The sequence below is a fragment of the Humulus lupulus genome, chromosome X (assembly GCF_963169125.1).
Source record: "Humulus lupulus chromosome X, drHumLupu1.1, whole genome shotgun sequence".
NCBI lineage: Eukaryota > Viridiplantae > Streptophyta > Magnoliopsida > Rosales > Cannabaceae > Humulus > Humulus lupulus.
Window position 1 is genome coordinate 204262793 of NC_084802.1, and position 12565 is coordinate 204275357.

Below are 12565 nucleotides of genomic sequence, written 5' to 3' on the forward strand. Positions count from 1 at the left end.
GGCAGCCTTTTTTAGTGGTAGAGTATCTTCTACATAATTTTAGTTACTTAGTTCCAACTTACTCAAAGACGAAAATCACTCACTCAACAATGCAGGTAGCTCTATTCTAAAATGGAGCCCAAAAATATTTTTTAAGGATCAAATGCTCACACACTATACACATAAATTGATTTGAAAGAATATTAATTGGAGGAACTATCTATTTTGATTTTATTTTTCGAAATATGCATGACATATATTAACTATAAAATCTAACCTAGTAGTAAAAATACACTTTGTCATAATGTTTGAGACTTTCTCTTTGGACAAGAACAAGAAGACATCGAACAACACTTTCTAGCACAGGGATATGACACATCACAAACAATATTTAATTAGTACAAACTCCCAAGGATTTCCTGAGGGAATCAAACCTGACAGTATCAAGGGTTCTATGAAAATATCTGGAATTTATTTGTCAGTCTCAATATATTCTAAGACCAAAGTTTTATTTTCAACAAGTTTCTTGCACTAGTATTATCACAAAAAATAGTCAAAGTGTCAAGATCAAACCCACAATCTATCATCATTTGTTTCATCCACAACATTTGAGTACAACAGCTTCTTGCAGCTATGTACTCAGCCTGCAGTTGACAAAGAGATTGAATTTTGCTTATTGCTATGCCAAGAAACGAGATTATTTCCTAGATAGAGGCATCCACCACTTGTACGTTTCTTGTCATCTGCATTGTCTGACCAATAAGCATCACTAAAATAAACAATGTTAGAATTAGTTTCTTTAGAATACCATTTTCCATACTCAGAGTGTCATTAACATAGCAAATGATTCTCTTCACAACAGACACATGGGATTCCATAGGATTCCCTTGATACCAAGCACATACCCCAACAATGTAGCTAATATCTGGTCGACTAGTTGTGAGATATAGAAGACTTCCAATCATGCTTCTGTATAGTGTTGGATCTAACTTTACACCATTTTCATCCTCGATCAGTTTGACAGTGGTCCCCATTGGTGTTTTGGCATGTTTGGCAGACTCCAAACCAAATTTCTTGACCAAATTTTTAGCATACTTGCTTTGAGAGATGAAAGTTCCATCTTCTTATTGTTTGACTTGCAAACCTAGAAAATAGGTCAATTCTCCCATCATAGTCATCTTTCACTTGCGTAACAAATTTCTGCACTTCAGAGTTAAAGGATGAACCAAAAACAATATCATATACATAAATTTTAGCAATAATAATATCAGAATCAATGTTTTTAATAAACAATGTTTTTTCAACTCCACCTCTTTTGTATCCTTTCAAAACAAGAAATTGAGTCAATCTTTCATACCAAGCTCGAAGGGCTTGTTTCAGACCATACAATGCCTTTTCTAACTGAAAAACATGATTTGGAAAATGTGGATCTTCAAATCCTTTTGGTTTCTCAACAAAATCTTCTTCATTTAAAGAAACAAATTTGACATCCATTTGGTATAGTATGAAACCAACAATGCAAGCAACAACTAACAACAATCTTATGGACTCAAGTCTTGCAACAGGGACAAAATATTCATCAAAATCCATACCTTCAATTTGAGTATACCCCTGTGCTACTGTAATGCCCTACTTACTTAGAGTCGTTACTAAGTGAGTTAAAAATATGCCATTAGCTCACTAATTGAGGTTTTAGGTTAAAAGTGTAGCTAACTTATAATAAAAGTCATTTAATATAAAAATGCGGTCATCCATTGAAAACGTAAAGAGTTATACATTTGGGATCCCAAAATATTGTTAAGAAAATCCTTTACATCTCAAAATACATTTAAGGTGGACTTAGGCGAAAAATCTACCAAATACATTACATCATCCCAAAGTAACCCTGGTCGTGGCGGCCAGGCAGGCCGAACATGTATCCGTCGCTCCACGCTTTCCGTACTCATGGTTGGTCGACCTTTCCTTTACCCTTTATTGCACCATAGAGCACCTGTGAGCTGAAGCCCAGCAAGAAAACTCACATATAACATATAACATATGCACAAAAGTCAACAATATACAGCAAGACAACCAACAAGCTAAACATATAATGGCCACTGCCGTCCCAGGCGCTTTACCAGGCCCTAGGTTCGCGGTCTTCATTGAAAGGATGACTTCAGCATCCTAGTAGGGTCTCACCCTAATGGCCTGCACTCCACGTGCTCAACACCGATCCCGGCCCCTTGCCGTACTCGGCTTCCTGCCGTTCTCGGCATTCACCGTTCCCGGCCTTTGCCGTTTTCGGCCTTCGCCGTTCACTCACAAATATGCATCACATAACATAATATCAATATATATTTAAAAATATACTAAACATAAACAATAGGGCTACGCCCTGCAATTCAATCAATAGGCCTATGCCCCACAATACAAACAATAGGGCCACGCCCTGCTCTACGGGTACAGCAGTTTTCTTACCTATGTCCCGAGCTATCTGAGCACCACAATCCCGAGCACAGTCCTCTAAATCAAGCCTCGTTGAAAACCCAGTCACAACATATTCATAATAGCCATCCATCAAGTTCTAATCCAATAAATAACTTTGGAATATTAATCTAGCCTCCGGGACCTTGGATTCTACCAATTTGGGTAATAAAATCCTTCCTGAGCCTTAACATTTGAGTTCTCGAGCTAAAAACCTTCAGACATCCAATACTTGCATTTGAGCGCGCTCAAGTTAGAGGCAAAATGCCTCTCTGTCGAGGGACACAAGCCGTGGCGCACTATGCCTTGCACCGCAGCGCACCTAGGTAAACAGAGGCTTCCAGCCTCTTCGACACACACGGGTCGCGGCTCGAGCCTCCAAACCCAGAATTCCCATGCATTTTTACGAGCTAACCTCCTTGAAAATCATTCTAAACACACCCCAAGATCATATTTGAGTCCCATAATCATTCTACTACACCTTAAGCAGTGCTAGCACCCCATAAACTAACTAACTCACCCTAATTCAGACCAAATTCAATCTTAAGTTGAAAACTCAACTAAGTTCATTCTCAACAGAATTGATCCTCAAAACATGCAAGTAACCTTACCTCAATGAAGATTTCGAGCTTAGTCCAGCTCTCCAGCACCCTAATCTTATCTTCCCCAAGTTCCAAGCTTTAGTTTCTGAATTTCTCCTCCAAAATTCCAAAGATCATCTAAGTACCCAAGAGGATGAGAGAGGCAGCCTAGAGAGAGAGAGCAAGATCTGAGATTCCTTTTGTTTTGTTTTCCTTCTAGCTCTCTCTAGAGTCCTAACAGCCAAAAGAGTCTAAGCCTATCCCTTGCCAAAAGTCTAAAATGCCCTTAAGCTTATCTAAATCTTCAAATGCCACCAAGGGCAATTCTTTCATTTGACATATCTCGCTAACTCCTCGAGTGTTCCTATAAATCCTGGTTTAATCTTGCCATGTCCAAATCATTACTAAATTACTACCCATTACTCAGTAATTCCCGAACACGTATAACATCCCCAAAATACCCCTAGACTCTTCCCGAGCTGGGTATTTGACCCCGTTGTGACTTTCTAGCTAAACTGCTCCCTAGGACCATCTCAGATCATGCATCACAAATATATCACCACTCACTTGTGGTATCAATCACAATATACACAAATATTACATTTATGCCCTCAACGAGCTAAAATTACAAATATGCCCCTAATAGCTAAATGGGACCCACATGCATATTTAATTCACCTAAAGATGGATTTCTAATCACATAATCATCAAATTCATATATTAACGTAATTAAATCAACTATTTCCCTCTCGACACGCTAATCAAGGCCCTAAGCCTTATTAGCAAATTTGGGACGCTACAGCTACTAACCTAGCCTTATTCCTTAATATTGTACCAAATTCATCAGTTTTATTTTTGAAGATCCATTTGGTACCAATAACATTGGTATGACTAGGTATAGGTACAAGATTCCATACCCCATTTCTTGCTAATTGTTCTAGTTCTTCTTGCATTGCTTTTATCCATGATTCGTCACTCATGGCCTCTTTCACATTTTTTGGTTCAAAAGTGGATGTAAAACATACAAATTGAACCATATTCACATACCTTCTTCTTGTGACCATTCTTTCCTCAATATTACCAAGAATGAGGTCAGTAGGGTGATTCTTTTTTACTATGGCAGAAGGTTTTCTCTTAATTGAGTCTGTGATAATTTCTGGACCCTCCTTCACTGTTCGTCCAGAGGTTGTTTGAACAGATTCAGTTTCTTTTACAACGTTTTCTAAAAATGTGGGCACATATGTAACGTCCTACGTTTTTGGGTGCCTTTAAACGACTCGGGTCGATTTTTCCCCCGGGTTAAGAATATTATTTTAAATAATATTATATTTTGTTTGTAAGTATTCCATGAGTTATTGCTAGCCAAAATATGAATTTTGTGATTTTAAAAGTCAAGATAAGACTTTCGGTCCTGGACCGACACAAAAACCCTAATCGGGTAAAAATCTCGGAAAATAAAATAAAAAAAATCATGGCAATTATATTTTGGGCATAAAATACATTCATAAAAGTTAAAGTTTGGTAAAAAATAATAAACCTAAAAGAAAATGGAAATTTTAAGGCATTTTGTGGTAAATGCCTAATTTTGCCGAAATGGGGAATTTTATTCCATGAATGGACCTTAGGTTAAATTTTATTATGTGATTAATTAAATTAAATGTGAGAGATATTTAATTTAATTAATTAATGTTAAGTTTGGTGATTAAAACTTAATAAGAGTGAAAAAGGTGTCAAAAACCAATTTGGACTTTTCTTCTTATGAAACCTTTATTATCCTTTATAAAAAAAAATTATATATAAAATAGATAAAATGAAGAGGGTGGCCGGCCAAGTGGTATTTTAGAGTGGTGTGAACCCAATATTATAAAGATTAAATCTCATTTAATGAAGAAGTCAAGTGGGCAAGTGGGTAGAAAAGCACTTAAGTACTTTGTGATATTTTGAAGAGTTTTGTGAGCAATTCTAAGCCTAAGAACCGACCACTCTCCCTCTCTCATTCACTCATCTGATTTTTGAAGTCCTCTCAAAGTGTTCTCTCCATTTTTCAACCCCAAGAACACCAAGGAAAACTTGGAGGCTAAGTCTTGGTCTAGGAAGTATTTTCCCTAAGGTAAAGCTTCACTAATCTAGGCTTTTGTAAAGTTTTAAGCATAGAGTTTCAAATAGCTAATTAACTATGTTGTTGGGGGAAGTTGGTTAGGGTTTTTGAAAGGTTTTGGAGGAGCCAAAGCTAATAGGAAGGTCCAAACCTTAAGCAAGAACACCAAAGAGGTCAAAAGTTTACTTTTGATGATTTTGTTGTAGGGTTTTTAGTTTTAAGCATTATTTTGTATATCTAATGCTTAGAGTTTCTTGTTGGTGATGTAATAAGGTTATGGTAGTTGTTTAATAATTTTTATGATGTATGTGTATTGATTTTTGAAAATGGGAACCAAAACCCCTAAGGGTTTTGTAGGATACCCTAAAACAAAACATGTTTTGAGCTGTGACTTCCAAGGGATCAAGCAGCCACTGTATATTGGTTTTGTAAAATTAAATTGTACTGTGATGTTGTTGAGATTTAGTACATAAAATTGAGCTTTTGAAACACTAAAAAATGTTTAGAAATGAGTAAGTTATGCTATTTCAAAGTTTAGGTAAAAAACTATTTTTTCGTATTCTTATTTTCGGAACCCAGTTTGGACAGCCACTGTATAGGGAAAATGAACCCAGTTTTTTCTAAAATTTTGTGGAGATATTTCTGGCATAACCTATTATTCCATTGTAAAATTTGGTAAGAAAATATTGAACGGTTTGAAAGTTATTAACTATCAAAGTTTGGAAAAAATAAAGTCATTTTTACCTCATTGTTGGAAAATGATTTCACCAATAAAAAATGCTCATTTTGACCTAAGATTTTACAAAGACCTAAATGGCATAACAAAAATGAAATTGGAAAATTTTGGTAACAATTGGGTAAGTAAATTTCAAGTTATGAACTAACAAAGTATGCAGTTAAAAATGTGAAAAATAGGCTTTTCACACTTAGTGTAAAAATGAGATTTTGGAACATAAGGTAAAAAGTAAAATTTTGCTTATTTCAAGATATAACTTGGTAAGTCTTGAAATCATATTTTCACTAAAATTACCCCTTTGAGTTTAAATGAATTATTTTTATTAAAGAGTTTTTATTCTTTCTAAAAATAAGAGATTTAATTTATTAATAGTTAATAAATTAAAAGAGGGTTTAAAACCCTATATTTTGAGAAAATAATTAAATGAATTATTTTTCTAGTAAGTAAAATTGATTAATTGATTTTGGAAAGTTAATTAGACAAGATGAGAAATTTATAACGGTTTTCCTAATTAAGACAAATTAGGCAATTTTCTTAAAACAGTTTTTAGATATTAAAACCTTAAGAAAAATAAAAGGAAAATTTAAAGAGTTTATTTTCTTTAAAAATAATTAAGGAATTTATTTGTATTTTCTGGATATAATGCCGGCTAAAATCTTACATATTTTAACCGACTAGTCGAAAGTGCGGATTAATAGCGATACCTTAAAAGAATAAGATTTTTAGCGGATTGTGGGAAATACCATTGTGATACCCGAGCCTAGGTATTGAGACCTTAGGATAGGTCTCCCCGAGACTTAGGGTTTAGTCTCGAATATTTTGTATGACTTTCCTTAATAGGTTTAAAACCAAATAAGGATTATAAATCCTTACAAATGACTTTTATTAGACCAAACTGCCCAAAATAATAATAATGAATTATGAGTGCCATAATTAATCCGAGTATACTGTATGGATAACTACAGTATTGGCTAAGCGTAACTGGACTGAACGTTGGAGGGTGAAAACTTGCTGAGCGCTAAGGACTCCAAGTAAGTCAACTTATATTGTATGGCTGCAACATGAAATGATTATTGTCTTGTATGTTAGTATAGGGATACATGCATATATATATATAGGCTGTCATAGAAAGTTGCTTAGAGAGGTTAGTCTAGTGAGTGCTGATTTAGAAAATATGAACGGTAGAAGTCCGTCATATCCTAGACGGTTGATCCCCGTCACACTGCTTGATTTTATTTATGTCTGGTTCATTACCGCGATGAGTGGCCATGAGATGAGGATAAGCTGGTTAAACCTAGGGGTGCCAAGATAAATGGGACCTAGGGGCCCTCATGCTTACTTAATCATTGAACGGTTAGAATCCAAGCAAGTGCTCTGATAAGTTATTCCCGGATAGCAGCCGTGAATATTGGCCATTCAGTGAGAGTGCCTAGAGATACTAGGGGTTGCCAAGATTGAGTGAGGCTGAACACCCTAGGGGCAACTGCTCACCAGCACCACTGATTACCATAGAAGTCTCCGTAAAACCGTGTAAATTGGATTACACTCTTGGTTAAGTAGCGATGCCCTAGGTAACATGATAGTTACCCTTGATGAGAATATTTATTGGCTAGATCTTAGTGTGGAGACTCGGTTCTCTTTTACAGATTAGCAATTATGTTGGAGGGCGCGTTATGCCTGAATTGTTGGAAATTGTCGAGCGTTGGTCTCGAATTGTATGGTGATATAATATATTTGCTTGCTCTGGGATTTTCTGAGTGCAGGGATATAATTGTTGGTAAAATATAGTTGTGATATAATATATCTGCTTGCTCTGGGATTTTCTGAGTGCAGGGATATAATTGTTGATAAGAATTAGTTGCGATATAATATATCTGCTTGTTTTGGGATTTTCTGAGTGCAAGATTTTTATCTAGATATGAATTAATTTATCCTTGGTTATCAGGCATGACCATAAGTTTGCCAGGACGCTTTAGCGTTCTTGAAATTGATTGTGTAGGGTCTGGATGGGTCTGAATCCCTAATTCTCTACATGCTTTGTTTGAAAGTTGATCTTACTAAGCGTTTTCGCTTACCTAGTTGTTTCATGTTGTAGGTAAGAGCAAGGGCAAGGCAGAGCAGTGAGCGCTGGAGTCTTCCTTGCAAATGTACATGTGGACCGACCTTTTGGGAAGCCATTTTATTTTTGGAAATGTCGTGTAATTTTACTAAACTAGGCTCACTCTAATCTTTATAAAACATGTTTGTAACTAAATGTTAAGTATGGCCATACGACTTTTTAAAAAGTTTTTTTTATACGGGTTTTTGAGACATTTTGTTAAATGAAAACATTTATATTTCCGCATTATCGAGTCTTGAAAATCTGGGTCGTTACAACATAATCACTTCCAGTCACATCAGATGATTCTTTTTTAGTGTTTTCATTGATTAACCTGTCAATTTCTTCTTCACTGGAATATTCAGAAAAATCTTTCAAATCATCAACAACAATGCTAGCAGACTCCATAACAAATTGAGTTCTCATGTTATAAACACCATAGGCTCTACTATTAGTAGAGTAACCATGAAAAACACCCACATCACTTTTGGCATCAAATTTGCTAACATTTTCTTTATCCCTAAGAATGTAACACACACAACCAACCACATGAAAATAACTTATGTTAGGCCTTTTACATTTCCAAATCTCATATGGAGTTTTGGTAGTACCTGGTCGTAAGAGTACACAGTTGATTATGTAATAGACAATGTTAATTGCCTCAGCCCAGAGTCTTTTTGAAAGCTTTTTGCTGTTAAGCATTACCCTAACCATTTCTTGTAGGGTCCAATTTTTCCATTCAAATACTTCATTTTGTTCAAGAGTCTTGGATGTTGAAAACTCATGAGAAATACCCAAAGATTTACAAAAATAATCATAAGCAGTATTCTCAAATTCCTTACCGTGATCACTTATGATTCTTACAATCTTTCCTATGTTGCAATCTTTTTCAACTCTTAATTTTATGGAAAGAGATTTAAAAGCAGCAACAGTATCTGATTTTTCTTTTAAGAAATCGGCCTAAGTAAATTGAGAAAAATCATCGACACATACAAAAATATATCTTTTGTCATTAATACTTTCAACCTGTATAGGACCCATGAGATCCATATGCAATAGTTGAAGAAATTTTGAAGTATTAATTCCTGTAAGACCTTTGTTAGAATTTTTTAATTGTTTCCCCAACATACAAGTTTCACACTTACTAGTAGATTGTTTACCCAATTTGGGTAAACAACGAACAAGACCTGATTTGTAATTTTCTTCAATTTTTTGTAATTTATGTGACCAAGTTTTTTGTGCCATAAGTCAGTAGGATTACCTAAGACCGAGTGACAAGTGTGTATTTGAGAAATTGTGTTGCAATTACCCAAGATGTACCTGCAGAAGCGTCATTTGTTGAAACTAGGGCAGAGCATTGGGCAAGTTATAAGAATCTTAAATTGGTTTATCTCATAATCAATTTGGGTGACCTAATTTATATTATGCCCAAATAATAATTTTTTTTAATCCGTTCAACGGTTTGGGCGAGTTGGTCGGGTTAACCCTCCCAAACCGTTATATATTTTTTTACAATATGTTGTTAGTGTAATTGTTATATATCAAGCTTCAAAATTTCAAAAAATTTTGTAGCTTTTAAAATATTAATTGAATCAACATTAAAGTGTTAAACAAACATTTATTCTTAAAATAAAAAAATATATTAAGGCTTAAAGTCCAAGAAAATATTAAAAAATATATTTTTAAAAAATAAAAGTTTAATTGGGCGGGTTAGACCTATTTTTCAACCCGCCCTATTAACAGATTGGGCAAGTTAAATTTAACTCAAGTTTTTCGGGTTACATTTTTTTCGGTTTTTTTGGGTTGGTTTGGGCGGGTTGCAAAATTTTTGCACAGCCCTAGTTGAAAGAGTAGCAAAAATTCCAGATTTTACAAAAGTGGGTTTGCTTTTGTATTTGGATCCATCTGATCCTAATCTATAAAAGTTACCACCTTTTTGTCCTGCACAAATTACATCATCCAAGATCATAGAATTTGAATTAAGCAATTTCACACCATTAACCATGTGATTAATTTCTTTAGAGAATCGCTTAATTTTACAATCTTTGGCAAGAATATCATTATCAAGATTTTTCATAGTGCATTCAAGTTCTTCATTCTTTTTCCTTAAAGATTTGTTATCACTTGTCTTTAAGCGATTATACGAACATGCCTTGAACCACTGATCATACATGTTTTTGTAAGACTCTTTCAAAGAATCCTCATCCAAATCGAATTCGCATTCAGATTATCCCCTTCCTAAACTGTGTTGTTCAACCAAACAAGATTTTTATTAACCTACATTTTTTTGTTAATCCAAAAAAGATAGAAGTCAAGGCAATATTTGAGTTATCATCTTCATCACTACTTTTAGAATTCTGATCACTCCAAGTAGCTGCCATCACTTTCTTATTTTTCTTAAGCATATTGGCACATTCAGATTGAATATGGCCAAATCTTTCACACTCACTGCATTGCGCACTTTATTGCTAGTATCAAAAGATTTAGAGAAGTTGTTATCTTTGGACGACTTGAACATTGGTTTCTTATTACCAATCTTTTTCAAGTATTTTTTTTTTAAAATTCTTGGTTAACAAGGCCACTCATCTTCACCGTCATCTTTATCTAAGTTTTTCTCCTATGAAGTTTTTAGAGCAATTGATTTCTCTTTAGAAACACTTGGTTACTCCTTTTGATGAATTTGTTGATTTAGTTCAAAAGTTTGAAGTGAACCCATCAAATAATATACTTTCATTGTGTCAAGATGTTTTGCTTCCTCAATTGATGTAAGTTTAGTTTGAAACCTATCAGGAAGAACTCTAACAATGTTTCAGTTTCATCGGATAATGTTTCATAGAATTCAGTGAGAGTTTCAATTTCTATCATCCAAAGATTTTCAAACCTTATTGTCAACATTACAAGCCTAGAGCACTTGACATCAGCAGTTCCTTCAAATTGTGTTTGAAGAATTTGCCAAGCCTCTTTTGTAGACTCACAAGATGAAATTACATTAATATAACCTTCACCAATTCCATTGAAAATAGCATGCAAGGCTTTATTATTGAAACTGGACAACTTATCTTCAACATCAATCCAATTCAGTTTAGATTTTACCTTTGTTAAGTCGTCAGTTTCAACAGGTGGTGTCCAACAAGTTAAGATCGATCTCCAAGCCTTTTCATCTTGTGATATGATAAAGTCTTTCATTCTCACTTTCCAGTAGGGATAGTTAGAACCATTCAACAAAAGAGGATATGTTATGGAGCCACCTTCCGCAAAGAAAGACATTTCACAAAGAACAAACAAACAGAATACCACATGATCACACTAAGAGATTAGTGACCTTCTCTGATACTAATTAAAATTTTGTATTCTGTACTTACTAGGTGATCAGATCTAAATAACTTGTTTAAATGCAGAATATAGATTAATATGTTTAAACAAATTTATGTGTTGTTACCATAACTTTGATGAATGTTAAAACATAAACGGAAGCAAGAAAAATTAACACAAGATAATTTTTACGTGGTTCAGAAATCCTTTAAGATAACCTACATCCATGGGGCCATGCCCAGAGAATATACCAATTAGTAAAGAACACAGTTGTACAAAATCACTGACTTAAACAACATAAGACTCCCTCTTAAACTATTGCCGCAATCTTGTTGTACTCTTCGTTACGAATTTGGTTTTGATAAAACACTGAATTTCTTGAACTCCTTCCAAAGAACAGTGAGTGTTATTTCCTCCCGGAGTGAGACTTCATGAAATCTTCTCCTGAAGATCCTTAGGAACATAATGTAAGCCCCCAATTTCTCATAATATTATCGAGAACACAATGTTGAATCGTAAACATAAATGCTGCTTCTTTATTTAAGAAAATTATAATAAGCAAAGGGATCCCATGTCTTTACAAAAATAAAATAAGGTTTTTAACAAAATGAACTAAGCAACATTTGAATAAAAAAAACTTAAAAGAAAATTCTTTGTAAATAAATTCATAGGCTCGTTGATCATTCCTCGACTATATGGTCCCCACGAAAATATCACTAAGCTCTTAGGTCCCACTCGCCACCAACCATTCTAACCTCAATTATCTGCACAATAACATCATAAAGAATGAGCTTCTAATCCCTGAAAGGAAAATACAAACAAGCAATCATATAACCACATAGTCATAACCAACATACCATAAGTTCATACAAGTGTTCATAACAATGCTAATTTATACTAATCATACAAGATCATAATATATTCTAGGTCATAACATAGGTCATAATAACAAAACAGGTATAAGAAAAAGATAAGTGCTTATAAAGGGGGCGGAAAATTAAGCCACGGGCATCAACTTAGGTCCATCATACAATTATGAACACCTTAGGTCCAACAACACTTATATTTTTTTGTACCTGAAATGTTAGGGTCATACAAATTACTTAATAGGTCATAAACTAAACTACCTACTTTTCCTTACCTTGAGTGTGGAAAAAGAGAAGAAAAGAGATTGCTTGTGCTAGAAGATCTTGCCCAAAATCTTATATATGACATAAACGATTTAAATTAAAGACTTATAATAAAACTATACCTCAAATAATTCTAAACCTCATAAAGTCATACCTTCACCCTAGAAC

At 34.4% G+C, this 12565-nt stretch overlaps 1 protein-coding gene across 1 annotated transcript; it reads right to left on the reverse strand.

Annotated features, from left to right (window-relative positions):
• Positions 1-618: 618 nt before the first annotated feature.
• LOC133806653 (uncharacterized mitochondrial protein AtMg00810-like) lies at positions 619-1013 on the reverse strand. Its single transcript, XM_062244749.1, has 2 exons — positions 788-1013; positions 619-731 (listed from the first exon to the last, which is right to left on the reverse strand). Exons 1-2 carry the CDS (start codon positions 1011-1013, stop codon positions 619-621), a joined length of 339 nt encoding a protein of 112 aa, XP_062100733.1.
• Between the last annotated feature and the right edge of the window lie 11552 nt (positions 1014-12565).

Bases quoted from the DNA above. Each gene is read 5' to 3' on its own strand.
- LOC133806653 (XM_062244749.1), bottom strand. From the start codon at position 1,013: ATGGGGACCACTGTCAAACTGATCGAGGATGAAAATGGTGTAAAGTTA. The intron at 732-787 runs GTATTCTAAAGA...CTTATTGGTCAG, and splicing joins CACTCTGAGTATGGAAAATG to ACAATGCAGATGACAAGAAA.